The sequence below is a fragment of the Gossypium hirsutum genome, chromosome A08, assembly GCF_007990345.1.
Source record: "Gossypium hirsutum isolate 1008001.06 chromosome A08, Gossypium_hirsutum_v2.1, whole genome shotgun sequence".
Lineage (NCBI taxonomy): Eukaryota > Viridiplantae > Streptophyta > Magnoliopsida > Malvales > Malvaceae > Gossypium > Gossypium hirsutum.
Window position 1 is genome coordinate 112,869,880 of NC_053431.1, and position 19,166 is coordinate 112,889,045.

The window sequence follows — 19,166 nt, forward strand, 5'->3', positions numbered from 1 at the left end:
GCAGCCTGTACGTCATATAGATTACTTATCTGATAACAGTGAAGATGCCAGTACCAAAATCCCAAACTTGGATTCTTATTTGTTGCTGCAACGGAAGAGGAAACAACTATGATCTGTGCAGTACAATGGTTTGCACTTCACAGGAACCATGTTGGGCATTTGGGGTTCATGCAATCGACTATAGCTCTACTGTCAAGTGGTATAACTGACCCCCCCAGAGGTCAATTTTCACCAAACTGTTCCGTTTACCAGTTGGTTGGTGAACTTACCAACTGCATGTGCATGTTTCATCTGAGATTCAAGCTTACACAAACTAGTAATGATTGAATATTGAGCATTGAATTTGAGCTGCTTTAGGCTGTTATCACATGTCTAACCCCCCCCCCTCCCCTCTCTCTTCCCCTCTTCTTTCCCTTTTATTAATTCCCACCCTCACTCAATCTTTGGGTATGTCAAATCATGCCACTTACTTAATACTATAATAATATGTAAAGGACTTCAAGGATCCATCATTTTCTTCAATGGGAAGTTTTCCTTAAACTAGTATTATGTAGAATTAATCACTAATAGAAAATTTCTCCTGAAATTATTTTTTACATTAAACATTAGCTAGAATTAGGAATTTTAAAATTTTAAATTTGAGTTTATGATAAAATATATATATTTTGCATACCGAAAAATAATTATATAAAATTAGGATATTATGTTATTTGTATCTTTTTCCAATAATTTAATACTAATTTAATATTTTTATTCTAAATTTCAGCACAATCATGTTAGATTTTTAAAAAAAAATTAAAATGTTGAAATTTAAGATCAAAATATTGAAATAACATTAAATTATTAAAAAAGAATATAAATAACATAGAATCTTAATTTCATGTTGTCCTTTTTTTTTTTTGCATATATTGTCAATTTGTAAATTATTTCATTTATCAGTCTGAACATGCTTTGTAATAATAATTTTTATAGTTGTTAATTTAAATATAATATAATTTTTTAAATATCTTTTTAATAAATTATTTGTATTATGTTTTTCTGTTTATGGTTTAGTAAAATTTTATATGGTGCTAACTTAAAAAAAAAATCTTTTGTTTTGATTAAAAAAAAAGCAACTCCCATTTGAGTCTTCATTATAAATCATTATTAAGATTTTCTTTCTTGTAAATTGTTCTTTAATATATGTGTAATTATCAACACACATAATTGTTTAATCTGTTATGTTCTTTAGCTGCATCTATTACAAACACCCAAGTTATCTGGTAGATTCCTAAAGGTTACTCCTTAAAATCCCAATTCCAGCAGAACCCTAATTTTCCCAAGATTTGATCAACTTTCTCTACCCTACATCAACCTCTCCTGGTAAGGTATTCATTCCAAAATTCTGTTTTTATTCATTTTTATCTGCATCAATCGAGTACCTTGAATTCAACTTCATTGCTCTCTTACTGATATAAATCAATTTTAGAGAACTTTGAATGTTTCTGTGTTCGTAGTAAATTTATATTTATGGGTATTTCAGATTCTATATCATGCTTAATTTTCCTTTCTTGGGTTTTAATGAAATTTAACGAAAGGAATGTTTCTACCGTAAGGGATGGGACTTAGCAAGAAATTAGCGTAAGATCTACAACCGGGGGAAAAAAAAAAGAGAAAAAAAGAGAAAATTATCTCCTTTAAGTTCTTAAGCATTTAGATGCTTGAAGTCTGAAACTGATATTTGCAGTTAGTTTCATGGGTGAACTTTGAAGGTTGTATGGGAAATTGGGAATCACCATAATCAATTTTAATTAGGTTTTAAACTACATCTTTTATTTTATGTTCTTTTTTGGGGAGAGGGGCGGGGGGTTGCCAGAAATATGTTGAACTAATTGATTCAAAGTGAATAATGTTAAAATATGGTTGCCACTCTTTGTTTGCAGGAAGATTATGACTTACCGGTGTTATATGAGAGTAGTTTAACTTGAGAATACATTCATTTCAGGTGTTGTCTATGAGGTGAGACAAGTTGGATGATGGGAGACTTACCGGGTCATCTGCGCACCTGCTTGCACACTGGAAAACTTGCACTTTTGGCTATTTTAGTTTCAGGAGGAATTGTATTGCAAATCTTGGTTGGTGATGCATTTCTCTGTTTATTAGCTACCTCTGCATTTTCTCATCTAATATATGTTCAAACTACACCTTTGATCTGATTCTTTGTTTTTCGACATTTTAGGCGTGTGCTCTATACAATAATTGGTGGCCAATGCTGACTGGTTAGTGACCATCAAGCTTGTGATCTTAATTTTCTGTTTCTAGGAATTTACTTATTCTCAAATGAATTTTGTTGTTCTTTTTCCAAGTTTAAGATTTTTCACATTTGTAACTCACCATGGTTGTCTATTACCAATTGCGTACATGTCCCTGTCTGTCTACCTCAAAAGCATATGTTTATAATCCAATTTGTTATTCCTGTTACTTGAATCCACACAGAGATGTATCTTAGGATTCAGCTGTCGTTTTCTTCTAGGGACATGCATTATGCATGCAGAAAATGAATCATCCCCATGATTCTTTGGATTAATTCCTTGTTGTGTGGCTTTACCCTGCAATTTGTTACATTTTCTGAAGAGCTGGTTGGTTGCTGTGTAAATGTGCTTAGAGGTAATTGTTGCTTCAAACTGAAGCTTTCATATAGGGACATACATTGTGCTTGCAGAAATGAATCGTCCCCATGATTCTTTATGTTAAGTTCCTTTCTTGTCGTATGGCTTTAACCAGCACTTTGTTATATTTTTCAAAGAGTATGTTTGTATGCCGTGTAAATGCGCTTAAGAAGTAATATTTATGGAGTGTGAAACTTATTCCGCGTGTGAGCAAGTGCTTGAGATTTTGGTTATACATATTACTTCATTTACGTATTCTGACATGCTTCATTTCTGTTGCAGTCATAATGTATGTGCTGCTTCCGATGCCTTTGCTGTTCTTTTCGGGCTCTGATGCTTCTTCTCTTTTATCTGAATCTGACAACGGGTAGCATTTTTTTGTCCTAAACTTCTTCACGTATAAGATTATGATCCTCTTTTTCAGTTTAAGCTTGAGATCTGGAATACTCTTGATTGTCTTCCTAATGAACAATGTAACAGTTGGGTTAATGCAACAAAGTTCTTGACTGGAGCTTCAGCAGTTGGAAGCATTGCTATACCGGCTATCCTAAAGCACGCTGGAGTTATTGGTTGGGGCGCACTGGCAATGGAACTTTCATCTTATTTCGTATTTGTACTAGCCATAATGTGTTGTATTCGAATGAATGATGATGATGATTACAGTTTCCTCTGAATCATTGATTAATTCAGCTCCCCACCTGCAATCATGTAAAGATTTGTCAAAGTTAATTCAGACGAGGCTCTTTCATTCCTCTTTTGACGAGCTTCATTTCCATTGTTTTTGTAGATGATTGGTTCCATGTAATTAGTGGGATTGTTGTGCTTGAAGTTTGAAACACTTATATGGAGATTGAACTTGCTTTCAAATTGAAGCATCATTAGATGGAATGACAGTGATTTACTGATATGCTTGTTTTCTTGGGAAAACCCACTTTGAGAAATCAAAAATCGATTGTGTTTAATCAGGGATTAAACAGGTTCCAGTGGCAAGTAACATTTGGTCATAGCCAGCTAATAAAACAGTACCATTTCCTCATCATTGTGCAACTCTAGTTAGGGCAAACTAGAAGAAACTAAGCAAGATGAGAAAAGGTTAATGGGTTCCAAATCCATAAAAGACCTGCACGTAAGCCATTTGATTTTTAAGAGGCACGCTGAAAGGGTGGGTTATATGATGCAAATTTACAGACCACACAGTGAGCCAGTCTCGCAGATGCACCAAAATCTAGTTTAAGAATATATTCACACGTTAGCGAAGTGAAATAAAAGTTAATGAATCGAAAACCTAACCGACCCAATGATTAATTTTGAATTGCATTTCACGCTGTCTCATTATTGGGCGTTTTCTTCGACTCTAAATTTCCCTTCTGATAAATCTAACAGACCAATCAATCAAAATTCATAAGAATAACGCGTTTCACATTAACTAAAATTACAATAATCTCAGCAAAGAGTCTCGCTCAACTTCCTTGAAACCAATTTTGTTTTTACCCACTTACAATCCACTTTTTTTCGTTGTCAAAAGACGACGCGAAACTGAGGAGCATCGGATCCATTGGCAGGCAGAATTTCCCAGCGGCATGGCTCGAGGTCGTCAGACACAGGGCAATATCCGGCTAAAGTAACCTTATCTGCAGTAGCAGCTACGGACCCGAATTCAAACACCGTAACACTCTCCGGTCGGGGCACTTCAACGGCTCCGCTCATTCCTGGAACGGGTTTTGGGGTGTCGTTGGGCTTGGGTACGGTTAGGGTTTGAGGTTTGGAGTTGCCAGTGAACCAAGAGAAAAGACCCATGGTTTGGTTTTGCGAGCTTCTAGGGTTTTACTTTTTGGAGAAAGGAAATTGAAGAAGGTTTTATTTAGATGACGGAACTGGAAAACTAAGTGAAAGTACGAGGATGACCCTCTTGAGTTCTTGGAATTTAAGATGGTGTTTGAACAGAACGCGGCGTTTTGGTTAGAAACTATACTTGCCGAATGGACCGTCAAAAACGAGGCGCAGCCCGTTTGAATCATCTTTAGTTAGGAGAAGTTTGTTTTTTCTTTTAAAATGTCTAATTCGATTAAATTATAAATTAAGTTTGACTCAATGTGATAATCAGACTTTAAGATTTCAGGAAAAGAAAAAAAAAAGTCAAATTATGTTTTAATTATTGTATTATGCATTATTTTTTATATTCTAATTTCACTATTTTTAAGCTTTATACGTTATTACTTTTTTTGTAATGTAGTACCTATATTGTTTTTTTTTCAATTTAATACATGTATCTGACAAAAGTTATATATATATTTTAGTGTTTAAAAGTAATAATATTAACTTTTTAGTGTTTAATTCGGGTTGTAAGTTTAATTTGATGAAAATTAATTGTTAATATTATTAAGCTTGAATTTTTCATAATTTTATAAATAGAATAAATTTAATGTTAAAGTTGTGAATTTGTTTAATTTTGCATTCAATTTGTCAAATACAATTCGATGAATGTGATTTAATTTGGGTTTCAGAGTTGATTTGATGAAAACCGAAATTAAACACTTGAAACTTATATTAAAGTATTAAAATATATAACTTTTGTCAAATATAAATACTATACTAGACTAAAAAATAATACAAATACCACATTAAAAAAATGTCTAACTTAAATATTAATCATGCATTAAGCTCAATCTCAATCCAAATGATAGTTAATAAATTTTGTTACATTAAATTCTATTATTTTAATATCTTTATGTAATAAATATATTAATACATGTTTAATTTCAATTTTTTTACATGGATAATGTCATGTGAATATGAAAATTTGATTACTTTTAAAAAAATCAAATTAAGATTAAAAGATTAATAATTTTTTCGATTTTTTTTGAGAGTTTTGTAATTTTGAGATTTTTTGGACCGTTGTTTATAATTTTAGTTTTGAATGTGTTTTGATTTTAAAACTGCAATGTTTGGCAAATAATGATTTTATACAAACAAATATTTTTGAAAATACAAGCTTGATTGCCAACTATAACGATTTACAAACTTTTACCATAAATTTATATTTTACTTAGAAGGGCAATAAATAACAATTTTATCGAAGAGATTAATAGTAAGATTTTTCAAAAATGTGAACTTTTTTAGAACAATTAATATGAAAAGTTTAAATATGAAAATTTTATTTCAAAATCCTTCTTCGATAATAATGTTTGAGCCGAGTTTAGAGTGCTATATTTAATATAATTCACACTTACACTTACACCGGACATGAAGAATAAAAAAAATATACCTATAAAATTAAAATCTAGAATAAAAACTAAAAAGAAATTGAAACGTTGTTGAATGCAAATAGAGAAGAACAATCCAGAAGATTCTAAAACATTTTTGAATTACCACAAAAATCTGAAGTTTTCTTGAGGCCCAAAAAAACATGTATGAGAAAGTACTAGATTTCTCTTCAGCTTGTTTTATATACCTGACATCTTCTTCCATGTATCAAGAAGAAAGCAACAGAGTTAATCTAGTAAGCAATCAAATTCTCAGCCACTTCGTCATCAAATCCCTGAATTTCATTAGAGAAAGTAAGAAAAATGGCAATGATCCCAAGATTCTTTGGCAATCGAAGGAGCAGCATCGTCGATGATCCCTTTTCCTTTGACATATTGGATCCTTTCAGGGGCTTCCCTCTGTCTTCTTCGTCACTCACCACCACGCCTGTCCCAGAAACCGCTGCTTTTGCTAACACCAGAATAGACTGGAAGGAAACTCCCGAAGCTCATGTCTTCAAAGCCGACCTCCCTGGGCTTAAAAAAGAGGAAGTGAAAGTGGAGATTGAAGATGACAGGATGCTTCAAATCAGCGGAGAAAGGAAATTTGAGAAGGAAGACAAGAACGACACTTGGCACAGGGTTGAACGTAGCAGTGGGAAGTTCATGAGGAGGTTCAGGTTGCCAGAAAACGTGAAGATGGAACAGATGAAAGCTTCCATGGAAAATGGGGTCCTTACTGTTACCGTTCCTAAAGAGGAAGTGAAGAAACCTGATCACAAATCCATTGAGATTTCTGGTTAAAACAACTTGAAAGGCGTCAAACGTTTTGATGAACATTTTTCTTTGCCTGCCTTCATATACATAAATATTAAGACTCCATGCTTGTGAAATGACATTAGTGTTGCTAATGTGAAGGTATCTTTGCTTTAATGTAAATTTCTTCTGCTTATTGCCAGTTCTAAACATGTAATTTCCAAAGGATACGTTTTCCATTCCATCTCGTAGGCCTTTCAAAGTTGGGTTTAGTCCTATTAATGTTAATAACCAGTTCAAATACAAACTCGAAGTAAAACTGTAATTTAGATAACTTATATATTCAGAAGCTCTAACCTTAACGAGTAGGAGAAAAAGAAATGACGGTCGGCTTAAACTTGTCCAAACAAGCACCAGCTCGCTTAACCTCACTGACTGTCGATAAATTCCTGAAATCCAAGAAAAACCTCTCTAAACCCTCACCAAAGCTATGGCCCAACGATCCACAACTTCGATTTCCACTTCCAGTGAACAACCAACAACAGCCACCATCCATTTTACAAACCTTAGAATCGTGCACCAATTTCAACCATTTCAATCAAATACACGCTCAACTCCACGTCTCTGGGCTCCTTGAACAACCTCGCGTGGCGAGCCGGGCGATAAGGAAGCTATGCAACCATTTGAACTCTCATTCTCATGCTATTTTGGTATTTGATTGTGTCAAAGAACCTGATACGTTTCTTTGTAATATTATATTGAACGGTCTTTTGAATTCTGATGACCCAGTTAGTGCTTTGAGTTTTTACTATGAAAAAATGGTGGGTAAATTTGTTGAGGAGAATCAGTTTACTTTTCCATTGTTAGGGAAAATCTGTGCTGAGATTAAGTCTTTGAAAGAAGGGCAAAAGGTTCATGCCCGGGTTTTGAAACTTGGGTTCGAATCTGACGTCTTTGTTAAGAATTCTTTGATTCGTTTGTATTCGGTTTGTGGGCAGACTGAGAGTGCACGTGAGGTGTTCGATGATGGGTTTGTGCTGGATTTAGTAAGTTGGAATTTGTTGATAGATGGCCATGTGAAGAATGGGCAGGTTGGTATTGCGCGTGAGCTGTTCAATGAGATGCCTGAGAGAGATACTTTTAGTTGGAATATAATCATTGCAGGGTACGTGGGTGTTGGAAACATGGAGGTGGCCAGAGATTTGTTTGAAAAGATGCCGTTTAGAGATGTTGTTTCTTGGAATTGTATGATCGATGGGTATGCAAAGATTGAAAATGTTTCAGAGGCTCGTCAGCTTTTTGATCAGATGCCTTTAAGGAACGTTGTTTCTTGGAACACTATGTTGGCTTTATATGTTCGGTGTAAGAAGTATATCAACCAGGCTTTAACATTGTTTGATAGGATGATGGAAAGAGGGGAGGCTAGGCCCAACAGTGCTTCTCTTGTTAGTGTCTTGACAGCGTGTGCAAATCTGGGACGGCTTGATAAGGGCTTGTGGGTTCATTCTTATATTGAAAATAACAACATCAAATGTGATGTATTGCTTTCGACTGCTCTCTTGACAATGTATGCAAAATGTGGGGCTATGGATTTGGCTAGAGATGTTTTCAATAACATGCCAGTAAAAAATGTGGTTTCATGGAATTCCATGATGATGGGATATGGTACACACGGCCATGTTGAGAAAGCCTTAGATATGTTTATTGATATGGAAAAGAGAGGTCAAATACCAAATGCTACTACTTTTATCAGTTGTTTATCTGCATGTAAGAATGCGGGAAAGGTTTTAGAGGGTTGGTGGTGTTTTGATATAATGTGCAGAGTTTACGAGATTGAACCCAAAGTGGAGCACTTTGGTTGCATGTTTGATCTACTTAGCCGAGTTGGTTTGATGGAACGGTTAAACGAGCTTATGAGTAAGATGCCTGTGGAATCAGGACCTGCCCTGTGGAGTGCTCTGCTTTCTACATGTAGAGCCTCCTCTAATTTTGAGCTTGGAAAGATTGTAGCCAAGAGACTAATTGACTTGGAACAAATGGATATTGGGCCCTATGTTTTATTATCTTACATATATTCAGTGGAAGGGAAGTGGGGCGAAGTAGAAAACGTCAGAAAGTTTATCAAGGACAGGGATTTGTCTGAAAGAAGTGCTTCACCACATCGGAGAACCATCATATATTCTATGTTGATGGAGTTGGGTGTTCAGCTGAAATTGTCTTATAGAGATTCTATTGGATTTTGAGATTTTAGGACAATGAACTGAAGGAAAAATAGCAAATGGAAGTCGAAGAACAAAACCTCCAGAGAAAGCATCTCTGGAAAATGGCACAGTTAGGGCAGTGACTGAACATCACAACTTAATGGGCTTAGAATATTCAACTATGTTTAGTAGGATTAGGCCATGAGAAACATAAGCTGAAGAGGTGTGTTGAACCCCTTCATGTTTCAATATTCATTTTATATTTTGCTCGTAACTGAGATATAGAATTCTATGAAGTTGGTTCAGCTACGCTATGTATTTTAAAATCTAGTTGGAGAACTTACCTTCTTTCTCCACTTGCTTCAAGTGAAGATATTCACCAAATCATGTCATCTTACTTTGATATTATTTGCAACCATAAAAGAATTCATTTTCATTTAACTTTATTAAACCCTTGATTCTTTTTTTTTTCTATTTATGACCTTGCTCTCTTTTCATTAATATGAAATTCATAGTTTTATGTTTGTGTCTAGATAATTTAGCAGTACTAAGTCTTTCCAGTTAAGGATGTTCGACAATCACCAAATCATGTCATCTTACTTTGATATTATTTGCAACCATAAAAGAATTCATTTTCATTTAACTTTATTAAACCCTTGATTCTTTTTTTTTCCTATTTATGACCTTGCTCTCTTTTCATTAATATGAAATTCATAGTTTTATGTTTGTGTCTAGATAATTTAGCAGTACTAAGTCTTTCCAGTTAAGGATGTTCGACAATCTGTTCTGAGTTGATGGTTTTGTGCTTCTATAAAAATGATAAGGCAGTAGACAGTTGGTTATTGTTGATATTGATTAGATTTAATCATCTCTTAGCTATTGGGAGGCCAGGTCGGCTTTGTTGATTGTTGTTAGGGCTTTAAGAATTGCTGCAGCATTTGCTGCCCGGGGAAACAGGGTATGTTACTGTCATGAAAATTATGAAATTTGTTTGGTACTGTAAACTAATGGATACACTTGTGGATAAAATGAGGAACCTGGCTATAGGTGGAAATGGACGTATACCCAAAACTGGAAAAATATGTTTAGAAGAAGTCAAGGTCTTTCCCTTAACTATATCTGTTTTCTATGTTCACTGCTTTGAGAAATTTAAATTTCTTTTAAGAAACATAAAATTTCATTAGTTGACAAAATATTAGATTACATGAGAATTTATCTTGCTAAAGTTCGTCATCCCTCCCTTTGACACAAAATAATAAAATATATACTAACCAACATATTTGAAGAAAGCCGGGAACTTATTCTTATAGTTATATTGCTAGAACAAAGAACTGAAAGACCCTGGTGTATATTTCTAGACATTAATTTGAACTCCTGTGTCATATGTCTCTCCGCCTTTCCAATTTTCTGGTATGTTGTTTACAGGAATAATCCATGACTCATCTCCATCCTCCCCACTCAATAACATCCTTAAAGACAATGGACCACTTGGGGGTGAATTGGTTGTCCATACTGCTCCATGACTCCTATCCAACAGCTTGCACACAAAGTTCTGAGTCTGCACACATTAGAGGTAGGCTCATTAGTTAACTATTATACTGGTTCTTTTAGATTTGACCACCAAATTTATCTTCCCTTTGCAACTCCATAGTTAGTCATACCTGCCGAAGCTAAACAGGAAATCAAGTTTGGAAAGAGCAAATAATACCTCACATAGCTGCACGGCTGTGATATCCTTGTCACCTTGTTGATACCATAAAACAAATGCAAAATAATGAGGGTAGTTGCTGTTCTCATCAATCTTGATTGTAATATTTTTGTTCGGATAGCTGCATGAAACACTGTATAAAAGGAATGATGTAAGAGACCATGATCTTGTCCTGTCAATATGTGGTATATTTCTGATAGTGTGGGGATAAAAGAAAACAACAGAATAATGAAGAAGGAAATTTATTGTTCTTCTTGAAGTTGCTTTCTATCTCCTACATGCACCTCAAGATATTGGAATCTTACCGCCTATATTCAATGTCGACCACTCCAAGGGCTAATAGAGATGCAGCTGCATCTTTTGTCTGAGCCATCCTACCAAAGGCTCGTTGACTCAGGATAAAGTCAGTGTCATGACTTGAACCTTGATCAGTTATAACTACAGTCACACCTTTGTCTGAGCAATAGTTGCTGTTGGTGCACCTCACCTTGCATGGTAATAATTTATTTAATGTAATTTGAAGGTGTCAGTTGCATCACGTAAAGAGCATTTTTGGTATTATTCATGTATAAACCTAAAAAATTTAATGGTATGGGCAGGGATAAGTCTTTCTTTAATACCTGGTAGCAAGCACCACAACCAACACCATTGCGGTAGAGGTCAGATACTGCCGATACATCTCCACCATTTATTGTTGCTCCAAAAGAACCAAAACCGCATGCGCCAACTGAATTCAATTTAAAGATGTTAGCCAAGTATTTATGTTGGTGCTATGCACAAGAAAAGGTATGTGCATTCCCTCTATCCCTTACCATCTGTTCCCTGTTCGTCAGAGTTTGGGTAGTATGCTGCTCGTGAATGAGTGAAACAGTTGCTGCATGTTTCTGCCACTACCAGAGTTCCTTTGAGAAGCAAAGTTGTGAAAAGGATCAAAAGGGATTGAATAGAAAGAGCCATAGATGCGTTAATGAGAAGCAATTGATATAAGGTGGTAGTACATGCAATATCGGGGTGTGCAGCTAGAATTTATAGTGAAGCAAGCAGCCACAATATCTTAATTTGGTAAAACTTTTGCCAACTTTGACATTCTGTAAATAATATTTAGTGGAATTCTGTTAGGATATTTTCTTTCCGAGCTATTTTTTAGACTTAGAATTACTCGTTAAGGAATTATGTTGAGACACCCCTTTGACTTCTCAATTGTATAAATCACTTTCCTTCCCCTACTGTATTCTCTTACCAATATTTAGACAATAGTCATTCAACTATATTGTAGCGTGAAAAATACTAGTAGTAGATCAAATCCAAGGTTTCCTGGTTATTTCGCCTTATCTGTGTTTTGGATGAAGATTTTGTTTTGCTTGCAATCTTTACTAAATATCTTTCGTTCACATCAAAAAGAAATATTACATAAGATTAATGTGGAAACTTTGATTCTCAATACATTCTCTCTCTGATTTGCAGATTCAAGCTACTTGAACATGACAGGTTATTGTCAGAGGGGGGGGCCTCAAGGTTGAAACTATAAGCAAAGTACTTTGAATGAGAATCATCTAACAAATGGTTTGTCTGCGTCTACATGGAAATCAGAATGATGAGAGTTTGGTAGTTTTCCACTAAACCAACCCCAGGTCAGTCATTTTTCTTGGTCCCTCCTTTGGCTATGATCATAAGGCCTGCGATATCCATGTTTGAACAGCTTGTTGCTGAAACTATGAAGGGTTGTCTAAAGAAAGAATTATATTTATACAATCAATACATATACATATCATGTTTAGAAAACACACCACAATGGAGTCTAGTTTATTAATTATATTAATAGATTTGGATGATCACTCTTTTGTCAATAAAGTTCATTTTAAACATGACCTTTCTTGACATCATTCAAGAGCTTGATTTTTACGTAAAAGGGTTGGCTTAATTCATCCCAAATAGACGTTTGAACCCCGAATCCAGTTAGGTGTGCTAACCCCAGAAATTCATAGGATGCTGCAGAACTGAGTGGGGAAATTTTCTTCAAGAGGGGTCAAAGAAATGACACTTACACAGCACGCCGATGTAGACCGACATGAAAAGAAATCCATTGAACCACATCAGCTGTGACATGGAAACCATTTAGGCTTAGGGACCCGACATGCCCTAGTTGGCATCAATTTCAGTGGAAATAGCATGGTAATAAAATAACCTTTGCTTTAAAAACAACTTGCAGTTCCTGTTCTATTGACCATAAGTCATACAAATAAAGTTACAGGTCTAAGAGTTCTTTAATGATAACCAATATTTTATATTCTAATCTCTTCCTTTCATTAAGAAGAAAGAAAACATGCATGGTGTTTCCTTCGATTGCACCCAATACTCTATATATATGTACGTATACAGGGTTAGATATTTGAATGGTCTTGTGGTGATATATTGTTGGTTCCTAGAACTGGTATTACTTTTAGGTAAATGCAAAGGGCAGGCAAATAGAATTTTTCTTATTGGTACTTGTTAGATTTTCCCACGTGTTTGTAGAAAGCAATCAGTCAGTTGAAGCGAAAGCAACAACCCTGGAAGTGCTCCACTTACTTTTATGTATTCCCCATTTGATTTCTAGCTTTTTTTTGTTATCCTTTTCCCTTCTAAATCTCACTAAGAGAATGGCATACCCAAACTACTTTTAATTTCTCCTTCCATTTTTCAGTTTTTGATTGTTATATCATCAATTAAACACCTACATTGGATTATCCAAGGGGAGTATCTAAATTATTGAATTTGACATTAAGCCTTGGGTTTTATGAATTCTTTATTATTAATTATTGAGATATGATTTGATGGCAAGGTTAAGGTTTGAGAAATTTTGAAATTTCATCATGTTCGAGTTCGATCTTATATAAATGTGTAGGTTATTTTTAAATTTATTTTAGTTAAATTTTCAGTTAAGTAATTATAATATTTGATTTTGATTAGAAATGTTGATATAACTTTTAACTTGGAAAAGAAAGAAAGAAAGAATGATTACTCTAAAGGTTTTAAAAGCATTTCAAAATATGTTTGTGAGTAGAACTATATGTCTAAATCTTATCTTCTATAAACACCCATCAACTTTTTGGAGTATTTTGAAAAGTCACATGAATTGATATCACGGTTTTGTATGGTATTTTGTCGATCCTCATTTCATTGCAAGTTGAATGTATTTTGTCACAATCAAATCCGGAAAATATTTTTTAAATTTATTAATTGAAATAGTTCATTCACAATTCTCATACATTAATATTCCTACACTTTTTTTTAGATAAAAATAATAAAAATAAAGAATAATATTTGTTCACAAGTAAGTTGAAAAATATCCTATGGAAATATAATAGATATTTAAATACCTCACTATAATGTTATTCATAAGGATATGTTTATTGATTTTTATTTTTAAATGCAATTGGAAATTGGAAATTGAAAATTGAGATATTATCATAACAAAATCACTACCAAAAGTAACAAATCAACATATTGATGCTCACTATTTTAGACCATAATTTAATAATAAATCATTTCATTTTCTCAAATCACATCTTTAATTCAAATTTAATTACAATGTCGGCCAATTCAATTTCAGGGTCCTATTTGAAAATTTGTACAACATTGGCGGTCCTAAATAATAAATAAATTGCTGACACTCGAAAAGGAGGTGGAGAACGGACAATTGTGGCCCAGTTTCGGTATCTGGATCTGGATTCTTCGGTACATTCCTTCTCTCAGTCTTCCATTTTTCTTTGCTCTTAAACTCAATAACCATACTTGGAAACCAGATTTTGCTGAAGAAATTTCTTTCACAATGACGGCTGGTGAAAACTCTGTTCAGAGGTGGGTAATTCCTTGTGCTTTAATTCGATATATTTGGGAGCATTTGTGTTGGATTTGAGATGGGTTGTTCCAGATATATATATATATTCCAAGTTTTCAAACATGAGTTATCGTTGATACAATGTGACAATTTGGGGTTTCTTTTTCTTGCTTCCCTTATTTCGTTCATGCATAGCTAGCAGCGAATTGATTTCTTTCTGGATAAATAAATTGTTTACTTTTTTGTTTTTTTTTTTTTTGCTTTTGGAAACCAGCAAGAAGTCTGTTCCTGATCTTGCTCCTTTAGAAGCAGTATTATTTGATGTTGATGGAACTTTATGTGATTCTGATCCTCTTCACTATCAGGTCTTTCGTGAAATGCTCCCACAGGTGCTTGTTGATTTCTTCACTTTCTTGTTCAACTCCCAAATAAACAATCTTTTATAACTTAGGAACTAAATCATCATCTTCTGACTCGGGAGGGAGGGAGGGAATGTTGGACACGAGTCAGTTTCCTATTTATTTAGAGACTCATATCTCCATTCCTATGTCTAACTATGTTTAATTCACAACATGATACCTATTTGTACTTGCAAAACTAAGAGCAATTTGGGGTTTCATTTTTTAATGATGCTAATATAGTTTAACAGATTGGTTTCAATAATGGAGTTCCAATCGATGAAGAATACTTTATCAAAAATATTGCTGGGAAGCACAATCCTGCTATTGCTGTTCTTCTCTACCCTGATGATATACTAAGGGGCATAAAGTTCATGGAAGATAAGGAAGCCATGTTTCGTAGGTAAAGAAACTAAGATTGTTTGATCCATTTTACAAATTATTGAAGTTTCCGATTGATATGTACATACCATTATATGATAACTACTTTGTTTGGGTGAAATAGGTTGGCCTCAGAAAACTTACCACCAATAAAGGGTCTATACAAATTAACGAAATGGATTGAAGATCGTGGGTTAAAACGAGCAGCTGTTACTAATGCTCCAAAACCGAATGCTGAACTCATGATCTCAAAACTCGGCCTCAAAGATTTTTTTCGATGTTGTTATTTTAGGAAGTGATTGTGAGCGCGCCAAACCGTATCCAGACCCTTACTTGAAGGCACTTGAAGTGCTGAAGGTGTCAAAGGATCACACATTTGTTTGTGAGGTATGCCTTGTCCCCCCCCCCAATAGTTTCTACATGAAGAAGTCATTAGTTGAACATGATTTTGAAAGCTTGATCTGGTTTTTCAATTGTCCAGGACTCTGTATCAGGGATAAAAGCAGGAGTTGCTGCAGGGTTGCCTGTTGTGGGGCTAACTACCAGAAACCCTGAAAGTGTACTTATGGAAGCTAATCCAACTATTCTCATAAAAGATTATGAAGACCAAAAGTTATGGGAGGCCTTAGAGGAGCTTGATAAGAGAATAGGCTCTTCTAAAACATCAGCTTGAACTCTAAAGCTATGTAGGAGATGATCTGACAGTTTGTGTATTCATGCCATATTTTTTGTGTCGTATCCAAATGTACCCACAAGATAATCAACAGTCAATGACGAGATTAATTATTTCCATTGAGATCATTGGATTAATCCAAAGCAAACAATGTGGCTAGTAATGGAAGCACGATTATTTAGATCGTTGGCCCAGTCACCGTGTGCATAAGTTCAAAGATTGATCTCTTTGTTCTTATTAATATGCAAATCATATCGAGTTGTGTTCTTGGGACAAAGTAAAGTTTAGCTGTTGCTTATTGTTCTTAGAACTTGAATGATGCTGGGTAAAATTCAACCAGTCAAACACTATTTTTAACTCTCTAGATTAAACATATTTTTTATTTATTTTTCAATTAACTACAATTTTCTAGATGGATAAATTTGAGTATTGCATCAAAGGACTTGAAACTCATAAAAGACAGTCTCTGGATGGGTAACTTGTTAACACTTACGTCTTTGTAGTATATTTAAATTAGTTTTGAATTATAGCAAAATAATTAAAAAGATTCTAAAGTTATATTTGCAGTAATGACACTATATGTATTTATGTAAATAAATTTATTTATATGATACACTAGCTGAGCGTAAAATTATAATTTATTTTTGGTGGTATTATGGAATCACTTACGCTGGTTTTAATTCTCGCGCTTCACGGTGGTCGTAGGTAGGTAGGCAGGCAGTAAGCAGAAAGAATTATTTTGAGTCGCGCGATTCCCCATCAAAAGGTCCTCAGGCTTTAAGCTCTTCTCTCACCCAAGAATAAATAAATATATTTGCTACAGTTTTAGATGTTATGTGTAGCAGTGGTCGCGCGCTACCTTTTTTTATATTTTTTCTTTCCACCGATCATCTATATAAACAAGTGTGGGAATATTATATATTCTGCACTAGTCCCAAGTTTTTTTCTCCAAATTCATCTTGGCCTTGCTTATTTTACATTACTAGGTAATTCTATTCTTACAAAATTAGCTAATTCATTATTCATGATTTCTGCTTCTTCACTGATTGATTTTTTTTTTTTAGTTTGTTATGAATCAATCATGGCTTGGTTGGTTGCTTTTTTGTTTAAATTTTGATTAATTGAATCTGTTTATGTGGGTGAGTCTACAAAGATTCAAACTGGTGATTGAAGATGGGCTGGTAAAATGGTGGTCAATCTGGCTGTTTTTGTTTTTAAATTTGTGTTATGATTTCTTTTTGGCAATCATAGATATGGTGAGATCTGGCTGTGCTGCGGCAGATAATAGAAGAATGACGGAAGAAAATCCAAATCATAAAGGAAAGAAAGCAAAGTTGGAAGCACAACAGAGAAGAAGAATGAGAGAAGAATATGAAAAGCTTACACTGACAGAACAGCCCAAAAAACAGATGAAGGCGGCCGAATCGAACACAAAGAATACAATAATACTGGAAGAAGGAGACGCAAATATATCTTCTGCTTCAAAACATGGAAAGGTGTTGTTCAAATCTCTTTTCATGCTTCTTCTTGGTGGGTTTAGACTTTAGAATTGATGTGCATCTCACTGATTTAAACTGCAGGTTGATGATGAGTGCGTAGAAAGTTTTATGGAGCAACTTAAAGCCAAAGTGAAGAGTGAAGTAGATTATTCAGACTTCCAAATCTTAGAAGAGGATTTAGGGAAGGATTTGAGAACGGTTGGGAGATTTAGTGTTCCGCTACGCCTGGAACATATTGCAAAGAGAATCAAAGATGGGTTTGGTGATATTACTTCACACAGTTCACAAAGTGACTGTGCAGCTAAGCCTACCTATCTTCTCTTCTGTGCTGCAATCAAAGAGATGGATGATCTCAAACTAGACCAGGTCAACAAGACTAAATTATTGTTGTGGCGAGATGCAATTAACAATGCCCTCAACCTTCAATTCAATGTGGATTTCGCCATTAAGCACCTCTTTAAAATTGCGCGTGCATATTTTGGTTTCAAAGTAATGGAAGGGAAAAGCGGTGAAGAGATGCTCAAGCTCAAGAATGTAGATGGGAATCTGGAGGTCCCCGAAGATTGTCTACGTGAAGCTGAATATTTTAGCGGCAAGCCTCTTAGCACCGGTTTGCTCCGCTAGTAATTTTCTACCTAAAGCCATTACCTATGCCACTTATCACTATCAGCTACGACCTTTTTCTTTTGTCATATTCTAAGTCTTTCTATGTTTAATAAACTATCATTTATTCAATGTGTAGATCATATATAGCTGGGAACTTTGAAAACCGAGAGTGATGATCATATTGCTATCTTAATACTCATGGTTTCGGTGACAGATCTTTTTTCATGTAAACCTCAACTTCCAAGACAAGATTCATCAGGGTATATCATTAGGGTAGAGAAGAACAGCAATATATTTTTAAAGAATTCTTTATAGATTTGAACTCTATTATTGAAACCAATCTCTTAAGGACCAGTTTAACATTGAAATATTTTTAAGATAAAAAAACATATTATTAAATAAGATGTTTTTGAGCTTTTCAAAAGTGTTTATGGAAAAAAAAACTTTACAAAAACACTTCTTTTTAGCCAAAAATGGAAACAAAAATTTTTAGCTTTTGTTCAAAAGTGTTTTTTAATCCAAAACTATACTGCAGTTTAGACCACACTTCTAATCTGGATTTGGACTCTCTAATTGGTCCAACTTAGAACTTGCATTTGGATTTTCAAAATAAATATCAATTTAAAAATTAATGGGATAAATCTTAAAATTATACATGAATTTTTGTGTAATGTGCAATTATATATATGAACTTTAATTTGGTGTAATTATATACACGAAACTTTGATTTTGGTTCAAATGTATGCATGCAACTTTAGTTTTGGTTCAATCATAAACATTTAAAAAATAAATACTTCAAATTTTTTTATATTGAATAAATACAATTATTTCTGCAATATATAAACATAAAATGATGTTATATTAATAATTGTATTAACACTATGTGAGAATTTGATTAAATCAAAATTTCATGTATAAAATTACACAAAATCAAAATTCATGTATACAAATGCATATTAAATGAAAATTCATATATAGTTTTGAAATTTATCCCAAAATTAATTTAAAACAAAACCATGTTTTCATTTCAAAAATTTGATTTTATTTTGGAAATCAATTTCTATCTTTTCTAGACTTAAAATACATATTTAAATATTCTAAAGTTAAAATTTCACCAAAATATCAGTCAATTAAATCAAATTTATTTTTAAACCGGTTCTAAAATAAATAAATTTTAATTTAATCTAAATAAGTTTAACTATTTTATTGGGGCTTTTTTAAATGAAAAATCAAT

General features: G+C 33.9%; 5 protein-coding genes and 1 pseudogene across 7 annotated transcripts; 4 read left to right on the plus strand and 2 right to left on the minus strand.

Annotated features, from left to right (window-relative positions):
- Positions 1-892: 892 nt before the first annotated feature.
- LOC107920585 (vacuolar protein sorting-associated protein 55 homolog) lies at positions 893-3,434 on the plus strand. 3 transcript variants are annotated; one of them, XM_016850369.2, is made up of 5 exons: positions 893-1,362; positions 1,985-2,114; positions 2,219-2,258; positions 2,931-3,015; positions 3,129-3,434. In XM_016850369.2, the coding sequence occupies exons 2-5, from the start codon at positions 2,013-2,015 to the stop codon at positions 3,319-3,321; spliced, it is 420 nt and encodes a 139-aa protein (XP_016705858.1). In that variant the 5' UTR covers positions 893-1,362; positions 1,985-2,012; the 3' UTR covers positions 3,322-3,434. The 3 variants fall into 3 exon arrangements, with proteins under 3 accessions (XP_016705858.1, XP_016705859.1, XP_016705860.1); XM_016850370.2 differs by having other exon boundaries at positions 1,041-1,367; XM_016850371.2 differs by having other exon boundaries at positions 1,087-1,362; positions 1,923-2,114.
- A 616-nt stretch (positions 3,435-4,050) lies between these two features.
- On the minus strand, positions 4,051-4,557 carry LOC107920586 (uncharacterized). Its single transcript, XM_016850372.2, has one exon. It carries the CDS (start codon positions 4,443-4,445, stop codon positions 4,167-4,169), a length of 279 nt encoding a protein of 92 aa, XP_016705861.1. The 5' UTR covers positions 4,446-4,557; the 3' UTR covers positions 4,051-4,166.
- Positions 4,558-5,898: 1,341 nt separating this feature from the next.
- LOC107920185 (17.6 kDa class I heat shock protein) lies at positions 5,899-6,885 on the plus strand. The gene has a single exon (XM_016849744.2). It carries the CDS (start codon positions 6,215-6,217, stop codon positions 6,692-6,694), a length of 480 nt encoding a protein of 159 aa, XP_016705233.1. The 5' UTR covers positions 5,899-6,214; the 3' UTR covers positions 6,695-6,885.
- Positions 6,886-6,991: 106 nt separating this feature from the next.
- LOC107920181 (pentatricopeptide repeat-containing protein At3g29230) lies at positions 6,992-9,288 on the plus strand. The gene has a single exon (XM_016849739.2). The coding sequence runs from the start codon at positions 7,027-7,029 to the stop codon at positions 8,887-8,889; it is 1,863 nt and encodes a 620-aa protein (XP_016705228.2). The 5' UTR covers positions 6,992-7,026; the 3' UTR covers positions 8,890-9,288.
- A 717-nt stretch (positions 9,289-10,005) lies between these two features.
- LOC107920183 (expansin-like B1) lies at positions 10,006-11,529 on the minus strand. Its single transcript, XM_016849743.2, has 5 exons — positions 11,368-11,529; positions 11,176-11,282; positions 10,861-11,042; positions 10,556-10,688; positions 10,006-10,405 (listed from the first exon to the last, which is right to left on the minus strand). The coding sequence occupies exons 1-5, from the start codon at positions 11,510-11,512 to the stop codon at positions 10,202-10,204; spliced, it is 771 nt and encodes a 256-aa protein (XP_016705232.2). The 5' UTR covers positions 11,513-11,529; the 3' UTR covers positions 10,006-10,201.
- A 524-nt stretch (positions 11,530-12,053) lies between these two features.
- LOC107920184 (haloacid dehalogenase-like hydrolase domain-containing protein Sgpp) lies at positions 12,054-18,125 on the plus strand (annotated as a pseudogene).
- The last annotated feature ends 1,041 nt before the right edge of the window (positions 18,126-19,166 follow it).

Excerpts from the sequence above, each read along its gene's own strand:
- LOC107920183 (XM_016849743.2), bottom strand. The coding sequence starts at position 11,512 with ATGGCTCTTTCTATTCAATCCCTTTTGATCCTTTTCACAACTTTGCTT. Across the intron at positions 11,283-11,367 it reads TGACGAACAGGGAACAGATG|TTGGCGCATGCGGTTTTGGT; the intron begins GTAAGGGATAGA and ends AATTGAATTCAG. Across the intron at positions 11,043-11,175 it reads GTTGTGGTGCTTGCTACCAG|GTGAGGTGCACCAACAGCAA; the intron begins GTATTAAAGAAA and ends TTACCATGCAAG.
- LOC107920185 (XM_016849744.2), top strand. The coding sequence starts at position 6,215 with ATGGCAATGATCCCAAGATTCTTTGGCAATCGAAGGAGCAGCATCGTC.
- LOC107920586 (XM_016850372.2), bottom strand. The coding sequence starts at position 4,445 with ATGGGTCTTTTCTCTTGGTTCACTGGCAACTCCAAACCTCAAACCCTA.
- LOC107920585 (XM_016850369.2), top strand. The coding sequence starts at position 2,013 with ATGATGGGAGACTTACCGGGTCATCTGCGCACCTGCTTGCACACTGGA. Across the intron at positions 2,259-2,930 it reads TTGGTGGCCAATGCTGACTG|TCATAATGTATGTGCTGCTT; the intron begins GTTAGTGACCAT and ends TTTCTGTTGCAG. Across the intron at positions 3,016-3,128 it reads TTATCTGAATCTGACAACGG|TTGGGTTAATGCAACAAAGT; the intron begins GTAGCATTTTTT and ends ACAATGTAACAG.
- LOC107920181 (XM_016849739.2), top strand. The coding sequence starts at position 7,027 with ATGACGGTCGGCTTAAACTTGTCCAAACAAGCACCAGCTCGCTTAACC.